Source organism: Hemicordylus capensis, chromosome 6, assembly GCF_027244095.1.
Source record: "Hemicordylus capensis ecotype Gifberg chromosome 6, rHemCap1.1.pri, whole genome shotgun sequence".
Taxonomy (NCBI): Eukaryota; Metazoa; Chordata; class Lepidosauria; order Squamata; family Cordylidae; genus Hemicordylus; species Hemicordylus capensis.
The window spans coordinates 137,178,003-137,205,457 of record NC_069662.1 but is presented as its reverse complement, the minus strand read 5'-3'; the positions used below and the strand labels follow the sequence as shown (position 1 = coordinate 137,205,457).

The window sequence follows — 27,455 nt, the reverse complement described above, 5'->3', positions numbered from 1 at the left end:
GTTTACCACTGAGAGACCCTGAGGGCCAAACCACATTTGATGTAGGGGAGGGGGATGTGATTCTTAAAAACGGTTTGAGCGGGGAGGTGAACCGAACTGAATTGGAGCTCTGGCACTGGGGTGGGGCAGTTCTTTTTCTTTTGCGTCTCCGCAATATTCCCCCAATTTAACCGCCCCCTCCGCAGTTGAGGACAGAGGAAAAGATAGGACAATGTGCGTATCTGCCTCTCCACCCCACTCCGTCGCAAATAGCAACTTCGGAGGTGGGGCGATTGAAGTCGACTCGGCGTCGCCGAAACGGGTTAAAAGAGTCCTTCCCTCGGTGCGCCGGACCCTGTCCGTAGGAGACGTCGGCGGGGGCATCTCCTCTGCCACACCGCCTGCTAGTTTGGCACGGTAAAGGAGACCGAGACGCTAACCCTTCGGGTCAGACCCCTGAGCCCTGGCAGCAGCAGCAGCCGCCGCCGCACTCTCTGCACAGCCTCAGAGGCGCCCTCCCAGGATGGTTTGCTTGCCGTTTGGAGAAAGACTCTGGAGCGGAGCCAAGCCCTGCAGCCTCTTGCCGAGCCCTGGCCGCCCCCCGCAAGTTAACTCCCCAAGCCACAGACCTTTACCCTCCCCCGCCTCCCCTTTCCCATCCCTGCGCTCTGGTTGTCATGCAGCAGCTCCTTTGAGCAAGAGGGAGGGGGGAGCTGGATGGCTGCCGAGAGGAGAAGCTCACGGCGGGGCTGGGTTGCCGCCTCGGGCGTTCCGCTCCCCATCAGCTTTGATAGCCCCAGAAGGGGAGGGAGGCGAGGCTGATGTCAGGAGCCGCCGGGGGTGGGGGGTGTCGGTGGCGGAGCTGCTGGAGGGCGGGGGGCGGGGCCGAGAGGGAGAGGGGCGGGGGCCGAGAGGGACCCTGTAGTGCTGCCCATCGCCGCCCGCCCCTCTGCCCGCCGCCGCCGCCGTGCTGACGGGGTCGCCTTCCTCGCTGCCGCCGCGGGGGGCTGCTCCTTCTCGGGCTCTGCTCGCCGGCCAGCAGGTGCTCCTCCTCGGTCCCAGCTCCCCAGGCAGGCAGGCGCACCATGCGGGCGCTCCTTGCCCTCGCCGCTCTGCTCGGCAGCCTGCTGCTCTTCCTTTGCCTCGCGTGGCTTTCCGCCGATGGCTCTTGGAGCGCGAGGTAAGCGGAGCCGGGGGCTGCGGGGGAGGGGGCAGCCTTGAGGCGGGGTGGGGGTCTCTGCTGCTGCTGCTGGCGGCGGCGGGGGGCTCCATGCATGCTGTGGGGAGCGGAAGAGCGCGCAGCCCCGGGGGACTCCCGCACCAGCTGCCTGGAGGATGCTCCGGCGGAGTGAGACTCCATGCCAAGCCAGGCGGCTGCTGCACTTGGGGAAGAAGAAGGGCAGCCCCCAGCGCCAGGCAGCCCTGATGCTTGTGCTGCTCCTGGGGGTCTGGATATGCCTGGTGGTGGCTCTGTGGTCTCTCCAGGAGCAACATTCTTCGCTGACCCTCTTTGACAACTTTGCTTTGCTTGCCAGGGGCTGGGAGAAGGAGGTCAAAGCCACCCGCGATGGGGTCCCCCGAGTGATGAGGTCCCTCAGAGCTCCTCCTGCCACATCAGTCCAGCTTGCAGCTCCTCAGATGGACACCAACAGGTAAAGGCTCCTCACTTCTTCAGGCACTTCAGAGATAATCTGCTCTCTCTGGATGGTGTTTTGGCCAGCACAGGTAGTTCCACTGTTTTTGCAAGTCCATGTGGACCAGCCCTGATCAGTAGGGACATCCATGCGCTGAACATACGGATAGAGGGTAACCTGTGCTGTGTTTCTGTTCCCCTACAAATCAGTGTGTCATTCAATGCCCATTGGCTTCACAAAACTGTGTGCTGATAGATGTTTTGTGACTGTATTTTTGAAGTATGTGTTCATTTTTATGTGTTAATAATTTATTGTACAGTATCAATAGAAAAAGCACTTGTGTATGCATTATTTAATTGCATTTTGGGTTACAATTGTAACCAAGACCCACTTTTGAGGCTCTCTTAAGCCAACAAATGGCACATAAGCATTCGTTTTAAGAAATAAATACAATTCGAAATTTATACTAGCTCTTTCCAAAAACAAACTGAAGAGTTTCACATGTAGACTAGCTGCTCAGAATATAGCTGTTCCCATGTTCTTCGGTCACTTTTGTTTTCTTCCTGCCTTATCTATCACCCCTAGTTTTGGTTTTCCTCACCCCTTTCTTCCATGAATCACCTTCCTTGAGTTCATGTATTTGGGTTTGCTTTTCAGTGGGGAAAGAAAACTGCTCCCCCAAACTGCTTGTTAATGTTAAACTCCTCCAGCTTAAAAAGACATCCGTTTAGAGATTGGTGTGAGAAGAACTTTTCAAAAAGGAAATGCCAATATGTGCCGTTTCCCATAATTCACCCTTCGAAAAGTTCTCTGATCCAGCTCCAAAAGTCTGTGGGAGAAGTGTGTGTGTGTGTGTGTGTGTGTTGGAGATGTATAGCCCTCTGGATCCCAGCTTTGCAGTTTTTCTTCCTTGCTACCCATCTTCTTTCACATTCCTTTCCTCCTCTTCCTCCTTTGCGGTTTTCCTTTTCCATTCAGCTTGTGTGTTAAACTTTGGCGTCAAGACTAAATTAAAAAATCGAGAAATAGTCACACAGCCCTTTGACTGAGCCAGTGTTATAAACACTTGTACCCGAGTCCTCTCACTAAAAAGGACAACTTCTGTTGCATCTTGTTCTAGCCAGGCAGGGACCCCAAAGGATGCCACGCAAGGCCCAGAGAAGAAAAATGTGGAGCACGAAGAAAAGCAAGTGTAGCAAGAAGTGTTACAGGCAAGATCTGTAGAATCAAGGACTTCTGATATCCTGACTAAATTGACTAGAGGAAGTCCAATTGAAATCTAGTCGTTTAAATCCCCCATTTTTGCAGTCGACTTTCTCTCTTATGCACCAGGAAGGATGTAGCCCTCTCAGTGCACTATGGGGCAAATCAGCTTCAGGAGGGATGTACGGGATGGCTAAGAATAAGAATAAAAGTTTTATAAGAATAAAAAAGATAAAGAAGTAAAAATAAATAAATAAAAGTCATGAGATTGTGACAGTGTTGCAGGGGGCAGTATGCCCCAGTTGGTTTTTTTAGTGTGTGTTTTTTAATGTGTTTCTCTGAATGAAAAAGGTTGGGAAACATTGCTTTAGAGTAAAAGTCTGAGTATTACTATTGAGAAAATTAGATTGAATGCCAGTCACTGTTCTGACAAGGATTGCTGAACCCTTATTTCAAGTTTCATCACAGAATATGGGGTCAGCCTCACATGGTAAAACCATTGTGTGTCTTACACATAGAGGTCGTTCACACAGTCAAAAACTGTGTTCTACCTGGGTTTGGGAGCTGTGTGTGCTCCCAATTTTCAGTTGTGTGGAAGCAAGATAAGAGGAAAACCCTGGGTAGAAGTGATTGTGTGGAAACAAGGTGAGAGGAAAAGCTATCCAGGTTTTCCTCCTACCTGGCTTCCACACAATCACTTCTACCCAGGTTTTCCTTCTACCTTGCTTCAGTACAACCAAAAATGGGGAGCACATACAAATCCCAAATCTGGATAGAACACAGTTTTTGATTGTGTGAATGACCTCATGGTCAGTCATCTCAAACAGAGGCAGAGAGAGAAGTAACCAGCCTAACTTGGTGCATTAATGTAGCAGAGGGCTTAAACTCCCTGTTAGAAAGGTCTGGTCCTGGATTAGGACCCTACAGAACATCCTCTGTGGTTTATTCTCCGACTGTGTTCTGGGTGACTTAGGGAGTCAGGCTCTACACATGTTCAGTGTGTAGAGCCGAAAGGGGTTCTACAGGGAGAGCGGGCTTGACCTGTTCTCCCCACAAACACCCCTCCCCAGGCGGCTTTGCTCTGGTGTTCCCGCGGCCGGCCATGGCTTGTTTGGGCACTCTGGGGGTTGGGCGAAGGGAGCTGCTGCCGCATGGCACCCCACCCCCGGAGCCCCAGTAATGCATTGTGCGAGTGAGTCGTGCATTTCTGGGACCCCCCCTCCCACAGTGTGTCCACCACAGCTGCAAGCAGCCGCAGCAGACACACAATCCATTAACTCGTTTTTGGGGTGCATCCGTGCCCAAATCCTGGGTTAAGCAGTGGGCTTCGTAAGCAGGCTTGCCGCTGAGACACCGTTGGGAGCTGCGCGGGTCCCATTGCTGCACACAAGCAGCAGATACCGGGCTGGGCTCCCTTAGCCCAGTTTCTGCTGCTCGTGAGACACGCCTCATTGTCATCTATATGTCTTCCCAGCACAGCATTTTACATAGCTCTGCATGATTTTAAGTCTCGAATAAAGGACTCACTCCTCATATGTAGCTATTTCCCCAAGACGATCTAGGCCTTTTGAGAGTATTTTTTCAGCATTCAGCTGATATTTTTCTATTACTAATGCTATTGCATTACAGCAGTGGCAAAGCACTATATCAAATAAACCTTTCTACCTAGAATTTGATACAGATTAAAGGTTTGAATGGAGGCTTCACAGTGTTGTTCTGCTGCAATGAATAAAAGATTTGATGGGTAAGACAGACAGTGGTCTTTCTTTCAGAGAATGCCAAATAAGAGAACAAGATCACTTTGCTTTGTTTAAGCACCTTTATGGTAAAACTAAATGTTTCTATTCTCTTGTAGGCATCTGTCTTATATCTTTATGGTTCAAAGCAGTGCATGGCTGTGAGCTACTGGTTCTGGAATAATTGCCAGTCCAATGTATAAAGTCAAATTTTGGTTATTTTCATTTGCTTGTGCTAGCATACAAGTTTTATATTTTGTCCTAGCAATGATAAGAACATCACACACACACACACACACACACACACACACACACACACACACACACACTTCCTTCTTGGTGAGTATTCTGTCAGGATACCAGGTGCAGAACTGTAGACATAAACAGATGAGGTGTCTGTTATTTTTGCCCAAACATTATCAGCTCCGCTACCATTTTTCATAAAAGCCTGAAACACACATATAGGAATAGCAGTCAAACAGTATTAAGAGATACAAGATACAAGTATGGACCCGTAACAAAATATTGCAGTATATCCCCCTTATATACATGTTTTCTCTGAGCCTGTGCCTGAACATGGTGCAAGTTTGAGGCACCTTTACCCCTCAGAAGTGGAAGGGGTTGTGCCTGTCTTGGGTAAGTATTCTTTAGGCAGGTAAATTTCCCACTCCTTTTGTTCAAGCCCTCTTCCTGTCCCTTGTCGCCACTGAGTTCCATTAGCTCTGCCTACCTGGTTAACTGCCCCCTGTGTCCACAAACATTTCACTCCTTTGAGTTATATTGGGGCAGTTTGGAATGCTGATTTCTTTATTCCCCCCCCACTTAAGTCCCCCCCCTTTAGATTTTTGTGAAACTGACGGATCTGTGGGTCACCCTGAGTCTGCCAGTACCTCCCTCTCACCAGTTAACGTGTCCATGAGATTCACAACATTTCGGAAATAGATATAAGATTAGATGAGCCTTAAGCAAAAGAAAGAGCTGTTTCGCAGTGGTGCCATTACATCGATATATTGAATGAGAGAACGTCGGCTAAAGATTTCACTAGTTATTCTGAAAGAGCACATGACATTCATCTCTGAACTTTTCCAACCAACAGCACACAACCCCTCCTGTTCTTAAGTTCTTTGGTGAGCTTTCCGCTGCTTCTTCTGCCTGCCTTTCTACCTTCTATTCCGGAGCATAGCTGTAATTGAACAAGCAGGACAAAATGCCCCTGTGCCCCGGGTGGGGAGGCGGGCACTGGCTGGGTGACAGCTCACTCCCCTTCCTACTCTCCTGTCTCTAATGTCTCCCTGTATCCAATACACCGCATGTTCACCTCTGTCCCAAAGCTGAATGTAATCTGCCCCCCCCGCCTACTTATCTCATTACTATCTTCTTTTCCTGCCGCTCCATTATAACACAAATCACTCCAGCTATTTCTTTGTTTGTTTGGGTTTATAAACCACCTGATATAAAACATCTCCAGCCAGTTTATATATTTTTTAAAAATGTTTTTTAAAAAACCCAACAATTAAAACCATTTCAACCATTAAAAAACAAATGATTAAAAACAAAACAAAATTTTTTAACTAAAAGCCCTAAAAAAAACAGGTGTGTCTTAAGAGTTTTCTTGAAGACAGCCAGAGATGGGGAAACCATCTCTTATTCTGGCAGGGAACATGTCCCACAGTCCCAGGAAGACTAGAGAAGGCCTGGTTCCGAGTCACCACTAGGGATGTGCATAAAACTGGAAAAGCTGGTTTGGCTCAAATCTGAACCAGATTTGAGCCGGCCCGGCCCAGTCCAGTTCCGTGCACCATCAAACTGGACCCGGTTTGGGTTTGAACTGAGCTGGTTCGAAAGGGCTTGGAGCAGCGTTCCCTCTAACGGGTTCCCAGATGTTGTTGATTACAACTCCCAGAATCCCCAGCTACAATGGCTTTTGCTTGGGGATTCTAGGAGTTGTAGTCAACAACATCTGGGATTCCCTGTTAGAGGGAACACTGGCTCGGAGTTTGGTGAGGATTCCCCTTTACCAGTAAAAGGCAAGCAGGGGCAGGAGGCCTTCCATAAAGGTAGATTGGGCAGGAGGGGAGTAAAAAAGTATCTTAAAAGTGCCGCTGGCGGTGGCTCCCCCCACCCCCTCTGGCCCTCCCCTGAGTAACCCGTGCAGGTTTGGACCTGGTTCGGGTCTCTATGCAGGCATTGAGGTCACTAAAATGGCTGCAATTGGACCTCTTCTGCAACAACTACAACCGGCCTCTTCTGATTGTCTCAGTAGATGGTGAGGTTCATGATGAAGGAGGCACTTTCTTAAATACCATGGGCCCAAGCAGTGTTCTCTCTAAGGCATGCACATGTGCACACATGCCCACAAGTTTTTTCGTGTCCGCTCAGTTAATTTTAGATCTCACTCAAGTTGAATCAGGAAGGCCCCATTCTGAATGCAGGTGCACACACTCTGCCTTGATACTGTCACCCAGAACAAAACTCATTCCACGCAGAGATGGAAAAAATTAGAGGGACCACTGAGCCGAATGGTTTTATAGGTAATAACCAGAACTTTGTATTTGGCCTTGAAATATATTGGTAGCCAGTAAGGTTAGTTTAGAATATGAGTAATATGGCCTCTTTGGGTTGCCCCAGAGACAAACCTGACTGCTACATCCTGCACCAATAGCAGTTTCTGGACTACATACAAAACCAACCCAACATAGAGCACATTGCAGTAGTCAAGCCTGGGGGTTACCAGTATATACACCATTGTTCTAAGGTCATTTATCTTGCGAAATGGATGTAACTGGTGTTTTTTCATTCAAAGCTGATGAAAAGTACTCTTGGCTACTGCCTCAGCCTGAGACACCAGGAAGATGTTCAGATCCAGGAGTATTCCCAAACTACATACCTGTCCATTTGACCCTACATGTCCCCCCCCCCCAAATTGACATTACACTTCCCTCACCACAGCCACCCTATGTTTCAATATTCTGTGTTGACCTGCCCTTTGCCTTCAGAACTTAGAATGCTCATTAATCGATCAATCAATCTTTATTATGGTCACAGACCAGTATAAAGTATAAGGGTGATTACATGTTAAAAGTGAGATTAGATAAAAAATGATTACATATACTAAAAGGACTAAATATTCTAAAAATACTAAAAATAGTAAACAACATGAGGGTCTAAACACCTAAAAGATAGTAAAAGTAATTAAAAATGCATGAGTTAAAAGATATGAGAGAACAGAAATATATGACCTGAGTAATAAAACTGAAAAAAACAGCCAGATTGCAGGTTGTAGGGTGCAGTAAAAGAGAGACACGTGAGCAATTGCAGAGCCTGCCTAGAATGCTCATTAAAATTCTGTGACATCACAGCAGCTCAAGCAATGACTTCCTAGAATGTGTGTATGTAAAGTAATAGGGTGTTGTTGTTGTTTGGGTGTATATAACTATCACATTGTTATTTTATCCATTGCTACTGTCTAAAACAACATATTATTTTTTGCAAAGCTGTGGAATAATTAACTCTATGTAATTAATTATTAACTAAGCTACAGAGACCTCTGTGTTCTTTCTTCTGCCAGAATATTGTATCCCCGAGGGTAAAATAATTATTACAAAGAATAGGAATAGTTACTTAGCACATAAGTAATACACTGCTGTTTACATTACTCAGCAAGCATGGCTGCTGTATCAAATTGACTGTTATCATTAATATTATTATTTGCTTCCAGAATATCTAATGCATATGATAAAAGAACCTTTCTGGAGAGTGCTTGATAGATCTGATAGGTCTGAAGGAAATGAATCCTCATTGCGTGGTGCTCCCAAGGCACGGTGATCTTCAAACCAAATGGAACACATTCTTTCTACCCAGTAACAAACATGTTTACATGGCTATAGGTCCCAATAAACACACTTGGACTCATTTCCAAGTACACATATTATGTTAATCTCTTTTTGGTTTCTGTAGGAAAAATGAAATTGCAAAATAGCGATAGTGATAACAGCAGTGGCAATAATAGGTAGGTTAGGCTGAGAGTTACGTGACTGGCCCAGAGTCATCCAGTGAGTGTTATGGTTGAATGGGGATTTGAACTCAAGTCTCCCCAGTCCTAGACCACTGCACCACACTGGCTGAGATGTAGTATAGCTACATCTCACTTGTATTTCGATCCTGAGAGGAGAGCTGGTTTTGTGGTAGCAAGCATGACTTATCCCCTTGTAGCTAAGCAGGGTCCACCCTGGTTGCATATGAATGGGAGACTTGAAGTGTGAGCACTGTAAGATATTCCCCTCAGGGGATGGAGCCGCTCTGGGAAGAGCAGAAGGTTCCAAGTCCCCTCCCTGGCATCTCCAAGATAGGGCTGAGAGAGATTCCTGCCTGCAACCTTGGAGAAGCTGCTGCCAGTCTGTGAAGACAGTACTGAGCAAGATAGACCAATGGTCTGACTCAGTATATGGCAGCTTCCTATGTAACCGTAGCAGTTCCTTGAAGAGCAGTTTGATATGGAGCAATTAGTAGGTGACCAAGTCTGGCCCCTCTGCCATGAGAAAGATTCTTCCTGCTGATTTCTGCAAACCAAACAGGGACAGGTTAAATAGTTTAAAAGGAGAGAAGCAGACCAGGCTAAGTTTTTTCTGGCCCAGGCAAACATATTCACCTGAAAAGCAAACAATAGGTCAGGTGAACAAGAGCTTAGTAGGGACCTGTTTTCTTACAAACATACAGGAATTTTCTGGAAGGGCTGGTTGCATATGAATGGGAGACTAGAAGTGTGAGCGCTGCAAGCTATTCCTCCAGGGGATGGAGTCGCTCTGGGAAGAGCAGGAGGTTCCAGGTTCCCTCCCTGGCATCTCCAAGATAGGGCTGAGAGAGATTCCTTCCTGCAACCTTGGAGAAGCTGCTGCCAGTCTGTGAAGACAGTACTGAGCTAGATAGACCAATGATCTGACTCAGTATGTGGCAGCTTCCTATGTTCCTATGATCCCATTATGAGACTCCCATCTTTCAGCATGAACAAATACCCCAAGTCAGTGTTCTGATGTGGACAACATCCAGACTAGTTAGACATGACTACACACCATTGAAATTAATGAGACAAGTTAGTTGTGACTAAGGCTAGGAACATAGAGTAGGAAGCTGCTAATACTGAATCAGGTCATTGGTCCAATTAGTTCAGTATTGTCTGCACTAACTGGCAGTGGCTTCTCCAAGCTTGCAGGCAGGAGTCTTTCCCAGCCCTACCTGGCGCTGCCAGGGCTTGACTATGGGACCTTCTGCATGCAAAGCAGATGCTCTTCCACTGAGCTGCAGCCCCCTTCACAAAGATGCTGGACATGGGTCTCCCATCCAGGCACTGAGCACACCAATATCTGCTTAGCTTCAGACTGGCTGTATCATGTGCCCTTAGCCAGGCCTGCTCAACTCAACTTAGGGCCCCCCAGCTGTTTTTGGACTGACTGGCAGTGGCTTCTCCAGGGTTTCAGGCAGAATTCTTTCCCAGCCCTACCTGGAGATGTCAGGCATTGAACCTGGGACCTTCTGCATACAAAGCCGATGCTCTACCACTGAGCTATGGCCCATGCCTGAACTTATCCTCAGAACCACCTGCAGCTTGGGAGAAGCTCTTTGGCTACCACACCTCATCCGGTGGCAGCAGGATCTTCCCAGCCCTGCCAGGATGCATGCAGACATTGGAATAAGGTGCAGCCTCTTGAAGCCAAAGCAGTTTTCCTGGAAGGAAGGGTTGCCTGAGACGCTCACCTTACCAGTAAGCTTGCCGCTGGCCCTTGACTATTGCTGGAGCAATATTCTGAGCTTCTTGGTTGTCAGTGGTTCTGGTATCTGGCCTCATTTTCTAGTGAACTATACATGGTCCTGTCCATTTGCTGCCTCACCTGTACTTTTACCATGCCTGGCCAGAATGTCCCTGTGCGCCCTGGACTGGACTAGGAGAAGGGCTGAGGGTGAGCATATTTTCAAACAGAACTTACCTTCAGTCTTCTGTCTCCTTTCTGAAAGCTGTACAGTAATAATAAAATGCCTTTGAGCTTATGCAGAGTTTGTTCCACTCACCACTGCCACGTCCTGTACATCTGAGGGAGGGCTTCCAGGATAAAGGACATCACACTCTTGCTGAACTCAGAGCTGTCAATGTGCTCAGTGCTCAATAGTATTCTTTCCCCTCCAGCACAGTTCTGAATTTGATTGGATTACGCTTCATTTTCACCAGGCCAGCTCATATGAGCTTGCTCTATCTGAACTTTAAAAAGAAGCGGCTGCAGCAGATTTTATGTTTTGAATAAGAGAATTCACAGGCCCCAGGCTTCCCTGCTCAACTTCACAGTATCTTTGGATGAATACGGTTGTTATTAAGACTTTTAACCATAGGTTGCCTGTTGGTTATTCCTATCTTAGCACATTGTGACTTGATCACTGATCCAAATTATGGCTTCTTCGAAGAGTGAGACTCTCCTCCTCAAATTGCATGGGAACTAAAGCTTGTGAAGAATATGTCAGGCCAGAAGAGTTTCTGGGCGTGGTAGGGGAGCTGTCTGACAGCAAGGTCTTGATTCAATCTACTTTACTTGTTCAAAACATTAGTGGCAATTCTGCTTGGGGCGGGGTGGGGGGGAGACAAGTGTCAGACCATCTCCCACACAGTTGCTGTGATTAATGTCATAAGACAAATTGTTACTTCTGCAGTTTGAGATTTTACGGTCCATTTCACCCAGCATTTAGATTGCATATTACCGTATTAATCAAAGTGTCATGAACCCTAAAACAGCAATGCAGTCTCATTATCTAATTCAACCAAATTGGTGGCAGAATATTTAAGAAGTTAAAAGCATGTATCCTTCTGAGGAACATTTATTGGTTTCTAATGGCAATAGAACGACCAGCTTAACACAGTGTGGGAGAACAAAAAATGTACAGAGTGATACAATGACAAGGAAGGACATTGTCAAATATGATCTATTTTATTTCATGTCCAAAGATGGAACAGCTTTGGGGCATCAGTGCAGCTATTCGTCCAATTAGTAGGGCTAGATCCATCTGTCCATGTGCCTGGGGTAGGACAGGGAAGAGAACGTGGTGTAAAATGGGGAAAAGCTGCAGGCATTTGGCGAGTCACTGTTGTGACCAGAGGAGGAATCATAGCTTCTCCAATCACTAGCTATCAGCTCTTTCTGATCCTTTTCAAAGAAGTGGGAAGAGAGAACAAAGATCTATTGTGCGTCTATTGTGTGTATGCATACGGCTGGAGCTGTTCTTGGCTTCCTACATGAAATCTGGATAATAGGACTAGATTCTTGATGGGTTCCAGAATACTGCAGCACTGAGGGCAGGTGGCAGGGTGTGGGGTGTGGAAGAGAAAGTCAGCATCCAGAAAAATTTAACATCACCTAAACATCTGGAAACTGGAAATCATCTTGTGAATGGGAAAAAAGCATTGAACGTGACACCAGAAATATAGTACATTACTTTAATATTTTTGACAAGGGTCGTATGATTGGCTACTGCCGAGGAACTTGAATTCCAATACAGAGGGCTGATTTGCATGTCACTTTTTCCTGGGTTTCGCAGAGGTAGACTTCACTTGTATTTCCACAAACCCAGAAATTAAAGTGATTCTGGATCCATGCAGTATGACCTTATGCACTCCATGCTTTCCAAGCATGCAGTAGCAAGAATGACTTCTGGCTCTCAAAAAGCCAGAAAATAGCTCCTTATTCGTTAGCCTAGAAACTGAACTGAGCTGTGTGGATCTAGGCTGTTTGCTCTTTAGCTATAAACAATCATTGATTTTATTTAAAACATGCCACTGTTATTGGGACACAAGAGAGCCTATGGCGGTGGTAACTGGAGTTCATTTGTTTGTGCTATTTACTGCTTTGCATCATCATCCAGATATTTCAGCTGACTTAGGTTATGTGTAAAGAGAGAAATAAATTCTCACTTGGAGCAATGTAAAGACCTGCATATATCTGAAGGAGCAGGGGTGAATGGCTGAACCTCAACTGTTGCTCCAGCTCTACACCCTGTCCAATTTGTTTATACACACAGAGATACATAAGAACAGTCCTGCTGGATCAGGCCCAAGACCTATCTAGTTCAGCATCCTGTTTCACTTAGTGGCCTACCATGTGCCTCTGGGGAGCCCACAGGCAAGAGGTATGTGCATGCCCTCTCTCCTGCTGTTGCTCCCCTGCAACTGGTATTGAGGGGTATCATACCTCTGAGGCAGGAGGTGCCCCACAGCCACCAGACTAGTAGCCATTGATAGACCTGTCCTCCATGAATTTGTCTAAACCTCTTTTAAAGCCATCCAAGCTGGTGGCCATCACCACATCCCATGGCAAAGAATTCCATAGATTAATTATGGCTGTGTGAAAAAGTACTTTCTTTTGTTGGCCCTGAATTTCCCAACCTTCCGTTTCATGGGATAACCCCTGGTTCTGGAGGTGTGAGAGAGGTAGAAAAAATTATCTCTGTCCATTCTCTCTACCCCATGCATAATTTTATGCACCTTGATCATGTTTCCACTTAGTTACCTCCTTTCCAAAGTAAAGGGCCCCAGATGCTGTACCCTAGCCTCATAAGGAAGGTGCTCCAGGCCCCTGATCATCTTGGTTGCCTCTCCTGCACTTTTCCCCATTCTACAATGTCCATCTTGATATGATGACCAAAGCTATATGAAGTATTCCAGATGTGGCCACACCATAGATTTGTATAAGGGCATTATAATATCAGCATTTTCATTTTCAATCCCCTTCCTAATGTTCCCTAGCATGGAATTAGCCTTTTTCACAGCTGCTGCATGCTGAGTTGACATTTTTAATGAGCTGTCCACCACAAACCCAAGATCTCTCTCCTGGTCAGTCACTGACAGCTCAGAGCCCAGCAGCGTATATGTGAAGTTGGGGTTTTTTGCCCCCATATGCATCACTTTACACTTGCTTACACTGAACCGCATTTGCCATTTTTTTGCCCACTTCTCCAGTGGGCAACAAAAGGAAAAGAGGCAACAAAGGGGAGACATGATCGAGGTGTATAAAATAATGCATGGGATGGAGAGCGTGGACAGAGAGAAAATTTTCTCCCTCTCTCACTACACTGGAACCAGGAATCATCACATGAAACTGAAGGTTGGGAAATTTAGGACTGACAAGAGGAAGTAGCTTTTCACACAGCACATAATTAATCTATGGCATGCCTTACTATGGGATGTGGTGATGGCCACCAGCCTGGATGGCTTTAAAGGAGACTTAAACAAATCCATGGAGGACAGGTCTATCAGTGGCTACTAGTCTTGTGGCTGTGGGCCACCTCCAGCCTCAGAGGCTCAGTGCCTCTTAATACCAGTTGCAGGGGAGCAAGAGCAGGAGAGAAGGCGTGCACATACCTCTTGCCTGTGGGTTCCCCAGAGGCATCTGATGGGCCACTGTGTGAAACAGGATGCTGAACTAGATAGGCCTTGGGCCTGATCCAGCAGGACTGTTCTTATGTTCTGTCTATTGCAGACAGGAGGGCCGCTCCCTCCCGCACATACACACCAGTGTCTGAGGCAAGATATCACATGTGGGGGGACTCTCTTAGGAGTACATGGTAGGAACAGCTAGTGTTGGGAGGCCATTGCACTTCCTGAGCCAGCCCAGTCAGAGTTGCTCACCTTTCCGACCTCAGTCTTTGTATGCTGAGAAGTAGCTACAGAATCACTGAGGAGAATGGGTAGCTACTAGAGTGACTTGAGAATTCTATGCCTCCCTCGTCTCAGCACTGGCCTTCCCTCCTGCATGCCTAAAAGGGATGCCCCATCCCCTCTCCCCGCCTCAATGGCAAGAGACAGTGCCACAGGTACTGGCACAAGGGAGATGCTGTACTAATTCCATGAAACTACTTTCCCTGGGAACCTCCAGGGGAGGTGGCTTCATGGAATCCTGGGCATGGGACAATGGCCTGCCAAAATGAGAGTCATATCAGATGCCTATCTGATGTAATATGGAGACACATCATGTATGATCTTTGCTGAAGCTAAATAGGTTTGGGCATGGTCAGTGTGTGCTTTGGAAATGACCTGGGGTGGCTGTGACTGGTGCTTCCTGGGGAAAAGGTAGGGGATAAAAGTAATACATAAATTATAGTTATATTGTCTGACATGCACATTTATTCTTGAATAAATTGGAAGCAGCTTTGTATATGCTATTAACAGTTATTGTTAAAATAGTGCAGTATTCTTTTGAAATGTAATTATGTTGAAACTGATTGTGAGTTCCACTTGGGGGAAAAAACACTTTTCTGATTTACATCAGAATCAACACAAAGCACAGAATGATTCAGGCTAATCTTGTTTTTAAAATCGAAGGCACTTTTGGTGGCAACTGGAAATAGTCCTCTAGACTGAAACCACATCAGGAAAGTGGAGCAGACTTCAACAGCAATCTTCCCCCCCTCCAGCAAACTCTGTCTGTTGCTTATCTTAGCTTCACAGCAATCCATTGTGCTACTGCCAAGACCATTTTTGTTCTTTCAAAGATGGATTTTCCTTTGTATTTAAACAGAACAACTGCTAATCAAACTGGAATCCGGAAGTCTGAGCAAGCCTCAAAATGCAAAGAGATGTGGAGCAACAATTGGTCTTCCTCTATCAAGAAGAAAAGGTAGATGTCTGTTTCTGCTTTTCATTGATTTGCTCCACACCCACTAATATGGTGACCACAATCCAGAAAGGCTGTGTGTGTGTGTGTGTGTGTGTGTGCGGGCGCACGTGCACATGTGTGCGTGTGCATGCACGATGGGTACATGTGTGATAAAGGCATGACTCCCGCTTGTCAAATGAGGCTATAGTGGAGTTTCATTACAAGAACTTGGCTAGCAGTGGACCAAGTCTGTAAGTATCCAAGACCAGCTTGGGGTAGAACCTAAATCCCAACTTGGAATGTGTATTTTGCAACCCAGAGGTAGAGCCAGTGATTTCAGCTGGAGCTTGAAGTGTGTTGGACAGAAAATACTGCTCTACTGATTGGGCAAAGGTAAAAAGTCAGGCCTCACCAATCTGGCAGCTTCATTCTGCCTGTCAGTTACTGGGGCTAATATGGTCCCACTTTTTCCCCCTGTGTACCGGAAGTGGCAATGAGGCCTGAGCAAACACAGCCTTGCTGCGTAGGTAGTCCAGCAGGCTAGGAACCACCCTCAGGCTAAGAGCCTTCTCGTTCTCAGAGTCCCTGAAAGTAGGCAGATGTGCACAGACCCAAAATGCTGGTCTCATTATCCGGAAATGCCATAATGACCCAGAAAGAACCATTAAGAGGCAAACAAGCCTCTTAATAGCTCTTTCTGAGCCATGATGGCATTTCTGGATAATGAGAGAGAATGGGTAGCATGAAAAAGGCCTGCCTCAGATGTCACTTGGGGCAGAAAACTAGGATGGTGGGATATCAGCAGGTGGGTGGAACAGAGATGCTTTTGACCAGCAAAGTCCCATTTTTCGCTAGAGCAGGAGAACCACAGTTGTGAAGGGAGGCCCAGTGTGCTGTCTGCCTGGCTCCCTATGTGAGAATTCTTGTTTTGCAGCAGCCAGGTCCCATGAAAAAAAAACATACCGAGAAACTGGTAGCCCAGAGTGGAGGAGAAAGATGCATATTCTTCATAGGGACATAAGTGATTTGTCTATCAATCATATTTTTATACCATCTGATATGTATACCTCTAGGCGGTGTACAAAATTTAAAATATTTAAAAGTCACAAATTAAAATACATGACAATAAAAACAATAGAATAAAATTATTAAAACAAGTTTTTAAAGTTATTAAAATTAATTCTAATTAAAAACCTGAGCGAACAGGAGGGTCTTGAGGTTCTTCCTGAAAACAAACAGAGAAGGAGAAGCTCTTATTTCAGCACGAAGCCGCAAAGCCCTGGGGCAGCCACAGAGAAAGCCTGGTCCTGGGTTGCCACCAGATGAGCCGGTGGCAATCGTAACCAGACCTCTCCAGAAGATCGTAACAGGCGGCAGGAATTATGACAAAGGAGGCGCTCTCTCAAATAGCCTGGACCCAAGCCATTAAGGGCTTTATAGGTAATAACCAACACTTTGTATTTCACCCGGAAACATATTGGTAGCCAGTGCAGTTCTTTTAGAACCGATGTTATGTGGTCCCTTCGTGTTGTCCCAGAGACCAATCTGGCTGCCGCATTCTGTACCAATTGTAGTTTCCGGACTACATACAAAGGCAGCCCCACGTAGAGTGCATTACAGTAGTCAAGCCTGGAGGTTACCAGCATATGTACCACTGTTTTAAGGTCATTCACCTCTAGAGTTGCCTTGTGCCAGGTCAGAGCATCAGTACATAGCATGGTGAGTATTGTCTGCAATGACTGGCAGCAGCTCTCCAGGGTTTCAAAAAGATGTCTCTCCCAGCCCTATCTGGAGATGCCAGGGATTGAACCTGGGGCCTTCTTTGGGCAAAGCATAAGAACAGCCCTGCTGGATCAGCCCAAGGCTCATCAAGTCCAGCATCCTGTTTCGCACAGTGGCCCACCAGATGCCGCTGGAAGCCACAGACAGGAGTTGAGGGCGTGCCCTCTCTCCTGCCATTACTCCCCTGTAACTGGTACTCAGAGGCATCCTGCCTTTGAGGCTGGAGGTGGCCCACAGCCCTCCGACTAGTAGCCATTGATAGACCTCTCCTCCATGAAGTAATCCAAACCCCTCTTAAAGCCATCCAGGTTGTTGGCTGTCACCACATCCTGTGGCAGAGAATTCCACAAGTGGATCACACGTTGTGTGAAAAAGTACTTCCGTTTGTTGGTCCTAGACCTCCTGGCAATCAATTTCATGGAGTGACCCCTGGTTCTAGTGTTGTGTGAGAGGGAAAAGAATCTCTCTCTCTCCACTTTCTCCACACCATGCATGATTTTATAGACCTCTATCATGTCTCCCCGCAGTCGTGTTTTTTCTAAACTAAAAAGCCCCAGGTGTTGTAGTCTTGCCTCATAAAAAAGGTGCTCTAGGACCCTGATCATCTTGGTTGCCCTCTTCTGTACCTTCTCCAGTTCAACAATGTCCTTTTTAAGATGTGGTGACCAGAATTGTACGCAGTACTCCAAGTGTGGTTGCACCATAGTTTTGTATAAGGGCATTATAATGTTAGCCGTTTTATTTTCAATCCCCTTCCTAATGATCCCTAGCATGGAATTGGCCTTTTTCACAGCTGCCGCACATTGAGTCGACACTTTCAACGAGCTGTCAACCACAACTCCAAGATCCCTCTCCTGGTCTTTCACCAACAGCTCGGATCTGATCAGCATGTCCTTGAAGTGGGGTTTTTCGTCCCAATGTGCATCATTTTACACTTGCTAACATTGAGCCACATTTGCCATTTTGTCGCCCACTCTCCCAGTCTTGAGAGATCCTTTTGGAGCTGCTCACAATCCGTTTTGGATTTCACTACCCGGAAGAGTTTGGTATCATCTGCAAATCTGGCCACATCGCTGCTTACCCCTGCTTCTAGATCATTTATGAATAAATTAAAAAGCACCGGTCCCAGTACAGATCCCTGGGGCCCCCCACTTCTTACTTCCCTCCATTGTGAAAACTCTCCATTTATACCTACCCTCTGTTTCCTGTCTTTCAACCAGTTAGCAATCCACACATGTACTTGTCCCCTTATCCCATGACCGCTAAGTTTCCTCAGGAGTCTTTGATGAGGAACTTTGTCAAAAGCTTTTTGGAAGTCCAGGTAGACTATGTCAGCTGGATCACCTTGAACCACACACTCGTTGACACTCTCAAAGAAGTCCAAAAGATTGATGAGGCAAGATTTACCTTTGCAGAAGCCATGCTGGCTCACTCCCAGCAGGGCCTGTTCTTCTAGGTGCTTTACAATTTTATCCTTGAGGATGCTTTCCATCAATTTGCCTGGAACGGACGTTAGGCTAACCGGCCTGTAATTTCCCGGATCGCCCCTGGATCCCTTTTTGAAAATCGGTGTTACATTTGCTACTCTCCAGTCCTCTGGTACAGAGCCCGATTTCAGGGATAAGTTAAATATTTTAGCAAGGAGGTTGGCAATTTCACATTTGAGTTCTTTGAGGACTCTTGGATGGATGCCATCCGGCCCTGGTGATTTGTTAGCTTTCAGTTTTTCCAGACAGTTTAGAACATCATCCCTTGTCACTTCTGTCTGACTCAGCTCTCTAGCCTCCATCCCTAAAAAGCCTGGTTCAGGAACAGGTATATGCTCAGTATCCTCTGCTGTGAAGACAGATGCAAAGAACTCATTCAGCTTCTCTGCAACCTCCATATCCTCCTTAATAATCCCTTTCACTCCCTCATTGTCTAATGGTCCAACTGCCTCCCTGGCAGGTTTCCTGCTTCTGATGTATTTAAAGAAGTTTTTGTTATTACCCTTGATACTTTTGGCTAAATATTCCTCAAACTCTCTTTTTGCCTCCCTTATTGTCACCTTGCATTTCTTTTGCCAGAGTTTGTGTTCCTTTCTGTTCTCTTCATTTGGACAGGCCTTCCAATTTCAGAAGGAAGTCTTTTTCCCTTTTATGGCTTCCTTGATGGTACCCGTTAGCCATTCTGGCATCCTCCTGGACTTAGTGGTACCTTTCCTCCTTTTGGGTATACAATCTAACTGGGCTTCTAGTATTGTGGTTTTGAGTAAACTCCATGCACTCTGGAGCGAAGTGACTCTCCTGATTTCCCCCCCTCAGCTTTCTTTTCACCATACTCCTCATTTTGGAGAAGTTTCCTCTTCTGAAATTCAAAATGTCTGTGTTAGACGTCCTTGGTGATTCTCTCCCCGCATGTATGCTGAATTTGATGGCACTGTGGTCACTGTTCCCTAAAGGGTCGATGACACTGACGTCATGCACCAGGTCCTGGGTGTCACTCAGAATTAGATCCAAGGTCGCCTTCTCTCTGGTTGGTTCCATGACCAACTGTTCTAGGGCACAGTCATTTAGCGTATCTAGAAATTTGACCTCTTTGTCCTGACTTGAATATGAATTTACCCAGTCTATGTGTGAGTAGTTGAAGTCACCCATAATTACAGCCCTGCCTCTCCTTGACGCCTCCCTGATTTCCTCCTGCAACTCCCAGTCACTGTCGGCATTATGATCCGGAGGGCGATAGCACGTCCCCAGTAGCACGTTCCCTTTCCGGCCTTGTATAGTCACCCACAGGGTTTCTGTGGAGGACTCCAGTCCACCTAGGTTTTCTAGCTTGTTAGATTCTATCCCTTCTTTAACATACAGTGCTACCCCTCCTCCAAGGCGCCCCTCCCTGTCCTTTCCATAGAGGGAGAGTGGGCGACAAAATGGGATAACAGTGTCCCACTGGTTCTCACTGTTCCACCATGTTTCTGTTATGCCCACTATATCTATTTCTGCGTTAGCAACCAAGCACTCCAGCTCACCCATCTTGGCTCAGAGGCTTCTGGCACTGGCATATAAGCACCTATACACTGAATCTCTCCCCTGAAGTATGCTATTCTTTTGACTTTTTGACCTGCTGGCACAGGCTCCCGTCTGCTCTTTATGCAGTTCTGCTCTGTCCCCTTCTGTTTTATCTGAATTCTTTGCAGCCTCACACTTTAAAGGATGGCTTTAGCCAAACGGGATACTGCCCAGCTCCCATCGGCTGTTCCCCAGGTGTCATTTTAAAAGCTGCTCTGCAACCTTTTTGATTTTAAGCGCCAGCAATCTGGTTCCATCTTGGTTCAAGTGCAGCCCGTCCCTTTTGTACAGGCCTTGCTTGCCCCAAAATGTGTCCCAGTGCCTAACAAATCTAACCCCTCCTCCCAGCACCAACGTCTCATCCACGCATTGAAACCCCTCAGCTCTGCCTGTCTCACTGTACTTGCGCGTGGAACAGGTAGCATTTCTGAGAATGCTACCTTGGGGGTCCTGGACTTCAAAATGCTACAAAATGCTACAAAATGCTGGACTTCAAAATGCTTCCAGGACCTCCCGACTGCATTTCCCCACATCGTTGGTGCCGACGTGCACCACGACAGCTGTCTCCTCCCCAGTACTGCCTAGGAGCCTGTCTAGACGCTGCGTAATGTCCTCAACCTTTGCACCAGGCAGACAAGTAACCGTGCGGTCAACACGCGGGTCACAAACCCATCTTTCTATCCCTCTAATGATCGCATCACCAACTACAAGGAGGCACCCACCCCCCAGAGGAGTATCCCCTGTGCGAGAGGATATGGGCTCATCATCTGTGGAAGGGGTCCCTTCTAAAGGAGCATTTCCCTCTTCCTCAGACCGATGTCCTCCTTGCCCAAGACCTTCATTCTCCCTGACAGCAGAGGAGCTACCAGCCCTGGAGTGGGATGCCTCTATCACATCCCTGAAGGTCTCGTCCACATGCCTCGCTGTCTCTCTGAGCTTCTCCAGATCCGCCACCTTGGTCTCAAGGGAAGGGATTTGTTCCCTGAGAGCCAGGAGCTCCTTGCACCGAGCACACACCCATGACTTCTGCCCATGGGGCAAATAGTCATACATGTGGCACTCTGTGCAATACACTGGGAAGTGCCCCTTCCCCTGCTGACCTTCTATCTTCATACTGTTTTTGTTGGCTGTTTACAGTATTTAGGGAGCTTATTGTCCGTTTATTAGATAGTTTATTAGGATAGGTCTCAGCTGTAATGGTCAACTATTTAACTGTCCAAACAGCCTTTCCCAAGAATATGAGGGATACGAGGGAGGGATATGTACTTACGTTCTCTTCTCCACCAGGATCCTTGTGATCCTTGTGATCACAGGGGCTTGTTCCAGGCTCCCCCGCACACTTCCTGTAAAACTTCTGCATCCTGTTTGCTATCCCTGTTCACTATGCTCTGTTTGCTGTGCTCTTGGGCCTTCACCTCATATGTAGAGTAGCCTTCCAGCTGTCACACAGGATGTGAGTCAAAGGAAAGGAATGTGGGGCCTCTCCCAGCCCTAGCTGACTCCACCCCCTCCAGGCAGCCACTAAGTAAACACTGGAATTAGGTAACCCTAAAAACTCCTAGCCCTGTGATATCTTAACCCTAACAAGTAACACACACACACACACACACACACACACACACACACACAGACTAAGACCTACCCCTTAAAGAGAAACAGCCCCTGCAAAACTCCCCTCTTCCTGTTAGTTTGTTTGAAGGGGAAAAGGCTAGATGTTTAGAAAGGCTTGCTCACCTTCTCAGCTGTGTCTGCTCTTCCCAGAGTAGCCTTCCAACTTCCCAGAGTAGCCTTCCAACTGATGCTCCTTCTGAGTAGATGCTACTGAGTAGCCTTCCAACTGATGCCAAGCAGATGCTCTACCACGGAACTATGGCCCCATCCTTGGAGCAGCTTCACTTGGAACAGGGGTTCTCAACTTAGGTTCCCAAATGTGATCAGACTACAGCTCGTCCCCATCGTCCTCAGCCATGACATCTGAGGACCCAAGATTGAGAACCCCTGATGTTGAAAGCAGTGAACCAGTCATATGATTGCTTAGCTGTACATACAGCATACCCTACATTTGTCACCCCATCACCAAGATGCTGAAAGCATGTTGAGTGGCGATGAGGGAAGGATTGAGATATGGGGGCTATTCTCACGATCGGGGAAAATCGGGCTAGGAAAGCCTAGCCCGATTTTTCCTGATCGTGGGAACCACCGGGATCGGCTGCGAGCCCGGTGCTTCCTAGGCGGGTAACCTGCCTAAGTGGCCCTGCCCTTAGCCCGGGTTTGCAGAACGAGCGCTCCACAAAACCGGGCTCCCTGATCATGATATATATATATTTGTCCTTAGTTCCTAAGCCTACCAACCAAGCCTGCGCCTGCTAAGCTTAGAAAGCATTGTGTGGAAGGAGCCCAGATGTTAATGAAACTGCCTTGAGGGTGATTGGCCTGCACCCCCTAGTTCAGGCAGATGTGGGGAATTTAGCTCAAAAGGGGAGACAGTTCCAATCAGCCTTAATTTGTGCAAGCGTATGAACTCAAGAAAATCGGCTTGAGAGAGAGGTTTGAATTAAATCAAAATGGAGTTTATTAAAAAATAAAACCAGACTAAATTACTATGTGACCCTAGTTTAAAGGCACTACAAATATGTTAAGAAACAGATTATTGTAAGGCACATTTAGCTTAAAGTTCCAAATGATGTGTAAAATTCCCAGGCGGGCTAGAGAGGTACTTTAAGATAGAGGGGCAAGATATCAGAAATACGAGAATAAAGAGAAATTCTACAATACTTTACTGGTTAACATGATCAGAGCATCCCCCATTTACAAACGCTGAGCTATGCATGCTCCCACAGATTTTGTTGTGTGCAAAGCCTGGAGATGCTCAGCCCTGAAGAAGCCGGGCAAGAGGCTATATCACCTGTCCTGGAGAGGAACACCAAGGTGGTCTGCTGGAGTCTCTTGTTGCAGTCTGCTGGGGTCCAGAGTGAGAGGCACTAGGGAACACTGAGATGTTTCTCTGTGGGAGTCCCAAGTGTAGTAATACACAAGGAAGCACACTGGGTCATGGAATTAGGGATACTTATAGCCCAAAACATGCCTTGAGGACACTTGTCCTTTGTCCTGCTCTGCTGAACAGGGGAGCCCAGACAACTTTTTTGGGTGAATGCATTGTGTCTTAGTCCTTCCTGGGTATGAATGTGTGTGAATCGCCTATGCCATTCAAGGGTGACTGTGAGGACAATTGGAGTGTGTAGATGTGTTTAAAGGATATCCTGTGCTGGGACTGACTTTCCCATCATTCATTCAACAGTTTCAATAGGCACACTTTCAAAGTTGCATCACTTACTCATCCCTATTGTAATGGAGGCTTCAGATAATAAATATCTGATAACCAGGTATTGTTTCTCTTTGCAAGAGAAAGAGGGAAGTTTAGAGTTCATTTCAAGGCTGAAATGTTCTTAGATGCCAGACACTTGCAGTAGCTAGTCCTGGGAGTCTGCTTAGCTGGGCACCCCTCATAGAGAGTGAAGCTAATCCCCTTTCCAATTTGTGGGGCTTGCAGTCAAATCTAGGGGCAACCAGTCCACCTCCAACTAAGCGACTTGTCCCCATGTATAACATAGACTAGGAGTTCACATTGAGGTGCAGCTCCTGAGCATAGCAAAAGTGCAATCTCCAAGCCTGGAGAGGCATTTGCAACCAGGGAGGCTTCTGGGAGTGGGCAGAATAAGCTCAGCTGGTAACACAGATCAAGTGCATAACTAGGAGAGAGGGGACTTAAGTGCACCCTTCTCCACGGTGGCTCCTCACACACACCAACCACAGGCCCTGTGTGTGATGTCACATGTAGGGCCCGTGGCCAGCACCCAGAAGGCCCAGCCTGACCCTCCTGAGTTCATTTCTCAGTCAGCTTCCTTGCTGGCTGGGTGTTATTTTCATTGCCCCCCTCCTCGTTCAGAGCGAGGAAAAGAATAAAGAAAATAGGGAGGGGCAAGGGGCAAGCCAGATGACTCTCAGGAGCTGGGCAGCTCAAGTTCTTTGAACTCGCCCACTCAATTATTGCTCTGCCCTGGCCAATACAGAATATCAGTATAATTCTACAAGTACTTTACTGGTTAACATGATCAGAGCATTCCCCATTTACAATTGCTGAGCTATGCATGCTCCCGCAGATTTTGTTGTGTGCAAAGCCTAGAATCTCCCAATCCCAGATCCTGGGTTTGATGATTGGAAGTGTTTTGTTTTACACATGAGACACTCCACAGGAGTGGCTTGGCGATCAGGAATTTGCTTGTAATCGCTTTTAATGAGTGAACCAGCCCTAAATCTGTTGCTTTATCCTGGCAGGGTGATCATTTGGTACAGAGCTATCCTACTAAAAATTATGCTAAGCCTTTTGATTCACACTTTAATTTGTATTGCACGTCTTGGATTGTTGTGTTGAACCTCGCTTGGATTTTATTTTCCTGTGTGAAATTATTCTCTTTCTTTTTTGTAACGACCTTCTGTTTTAGCAAATAAGATACTAGTGGACTCTATAAGATGGTGTAATCCTCCTTTCTCTGCCATGTTGCCTCTGTGCAAGGTAGCTTCCTTTTTGCTAGACTAACAACCACAGCTCTTCTGACTTTATCCCGTTAAGACAGATTCTAAAGTAAGCCCTAGAACTCCTGGTTCTGTTATACTTTCACACATAATGCTATGAATGTCACACATAATGCTATGAATGTTAATGCAGAGGTTCCCAATGACAACCCACAAGCAAACAACCAAGGCGTTGCTGAATTTTCTTCTGTATGTATTGATTTTTACATTACAGGTTTAAACAAGCAAAAATTACCATAACCTATTTCAGCAAGATTTTCTTTTACAACTGAAGATGATTGTGATATGTCTTTTGTTTTCTTCAGACTTTTCCAAATGGATTATTATGACAAAAACACCAAGAAAAAACATATTTCCATTCAGGCATTTTCTTGTTTTAATCAGCATATATTTTGTGGGGTGCTGGGGAAAAGCAGACACAAATCCTTAAAATGAAAAGCTAGCAGGTCGTGTCACATATTTAACACACTCATATGCATCACAACACAATAAGGTAGCACAACAGAATGTTTAGTAGCAGCTGCCAATATAATGATACATGCTGCATTTCCAGGCCAAACCCAGCAAGATGTGGCAGGGGACGGTGATGTGGGGCCATAGCTCCAATGTAGAGTACCTGTTTTTCAAGCAGAAGGTCTCGGGATCAATCCCTGGCAGCCCCAGGTAGGGCTGGGAGAAGACCCCTGTCTGAAACCTTGGAGAGCTGCTGCCGCTCTGGGTAGAAAGTGCTGAGTTAGATGGACTCATAGTCTGACTCAGTATCGGGTAGGGGTGTTTGTATTGATTCAGATTCCAATCAATTCGACCCAGGTCTGGTCTATTCAGGTGATTCACACTCAAAATGATTCTGCCCAGACATTCCTGGCCAAATTTGAGCTCAAATCGAATCACGGCAGATTCAGTTGGAATCGGTTTGAGATTCGGGTTCCTCCTATTAATTCACCCAGATTTCCAGCTTTAAAAAAGAAAGCAAGCAAGCTAAGCCCTTGTAGAAGTGGAGTTATGGAGCAAAATATGCAGTCAATATTTTTCAAGTGTTTGGATTCTTTGATGTATAATAACCTTTCCTCAATGAATCCCCATGATGATTCATTACACACCTTCATTTCTTCTATTCATTTTGACTGTCTTTGGACAGTGGGGTACCAAGCAGTGGGGTACTATCAGTTTATGTTCTAGGAATTTTTTCAAGTGTTTAGTCTCTTTGGTGTCTAATAACCTTTCCTCAAAATGAATCCCTGTGAGGATTCATTACACACCAAATAGTCTAAACACCTTAAAAATTCCTAAAACATAAAAGTATCCCAGTGGCTTTGGGGGTTGGCAGTTGCACGTGAGATGCCACTAATTCCCCACCCACAAAGCAGTGGGGTCAAAATGAACAGAAGAAATGAAGGTGTGTAATAAAGACACCAAAGAATCTAAACACTTAAATATTCCTAAAAAATAAACTGAGTACCCCACTGCCTCCTGGCAGGAGAGAGGGCATAATGGCAGGAGAGAGGGCACGCCCTCAACTCCTGTCTGTGGCTTCCAACAGCATCTGGTGGGCCACTGTGGGAAACAGGATGCTGGACTAGATGGGCCTTGGGCATGATCCAGCAAGGCTGTTCTTATGTTCTTCTTATGTTCTTATGTATGCCTTACATGTGTGTGTTTGTGTGTGGGGGGGGGCGTTGTAGCTGTCACAAGGCAGTTGGCAGTTGGTATTGTCCAATGACAGTCAAAATGAACAGAAGAAATGAAGGTGTGCAATGAATCCTCATAGGGATTCATTATGAGGAAAAGTTATTATACACCAAATAATCCAAACACTTGAAAAGTAGTGACCGCACATTTTACTCCATAACTTTTACAAGGGCTAGAACTTAAAGAACTTTTAAAACTAAAGCTGGGGATCCAAGTTAAGGTTAGGGCAACTTCGAATCCCCATTATTTCCTATGGAAGGAAAATGCAAAATCAGTAAAAACTAAAGAAAATCATTAAAAATCAACCAAGTCCTCTACTGCCTTCAACTTTGGGTGGTAGGTGGCACCCATGGGGACCTACCCACCACCCAAATTTTGTGCCTCTAAGACCTTTAGAAGTGGGCTGATTAAATCCAAATCAAATTGAATCCAACTCGAATTGAATCTGATCAGATTTGAGTTTGCAGATTCAATGATTTGATTTGACCTTGAATTGAATTGGCCAGATTCAATTTGAACTTGAATCAAATTGAATCACAAAAAAAAATCCATTCATGCACATCCCTAGTATCAGGTAGGGTCATATATTCATATGAGGGGATGATTGATACAGTTTAGAGTAAACTCAGGGGTGGGCAGTAATGCGGACTGGAAGTGCTGGCCACTGTTATGAGGTGATTGGCGGAGGGTGGAATCCCTGCTGGTACCTGTAAGCACTGAGAGGCACCAGTAGAGGGAAAGATGCAAGCCCTGTACAAAGATGTGCTGCGGACTTGATAGGTGATCCTCGTGTGGGTAGTAAGGACGCCTATTAGTGACTGCATGTTTTTAGGTTCTGAGTGAATTACTCTCCTGCTTCCACTGCATTTCCCATCACTTACAGATGTGGGTGGGAATTCCCTTCCTTCTTTGGTTTGCTCTGCAAAAAGTGGTTTCCACTACAAAACCACTTCCCTGTCCACCACCCTAACCCACCAAAACCTGAAATCCCATGTCAAGTCCCCTCTTTCCCTCTGCAGTGTCTAATTCAACTTGTCCTTTTAATCTTAAATCCATTATTCTGTGTGCTTACTAACTCTGGCCAACAACAGCCAATCATGTAGAATGGTTGTTGGAAACAATAATTAATACTGTCAGGTCATGGGCTAAATTGCACATGATGTC

At 46.2% G+C, this 27,455-nt stretch overlaps 1 protein-coding gene across 3 annotated transcripts in view; it reads left to right on the top strand.

Moving 5' to 3' along the window:
* The first annotated feature begins 272 nt into the window (after positions 1-272).
* ST8SIA6 (ST8 alpha-N-acetyl-neuraminide alpha-2,8-sialyltransferase 6) overlaps positions 273-27,455 on the top strand; it is a 79,284-nt gene continuing 52,101 nt past the window's right edge. For 2 of the 3 annotated variants that reach the window (XR_008309359.1, XM_053258724.1), the window contains exons 1-3: positions 894-1,159; positions 1,515-1,631; positions 15,103-15,201. Coding sequence is in view for 2 of the 3 variants with exons in the window: in XM_053258724.1 (XP_053114699.1) it covers positions 1,065-1,159; positions 1,515-1,631; positions 15,103-15,201 (311 nt within the window). In the remaining variant the exon portion in view is untranslated. Of the gene's footprint in view, positions 397-893; positions 1,160-1,514; positions 1,632-15,102; positions 15,202-27,455 lie in introns of those variants that run through there. The other variant, XM_053258725.1, reaches the window with a different exon arrangement.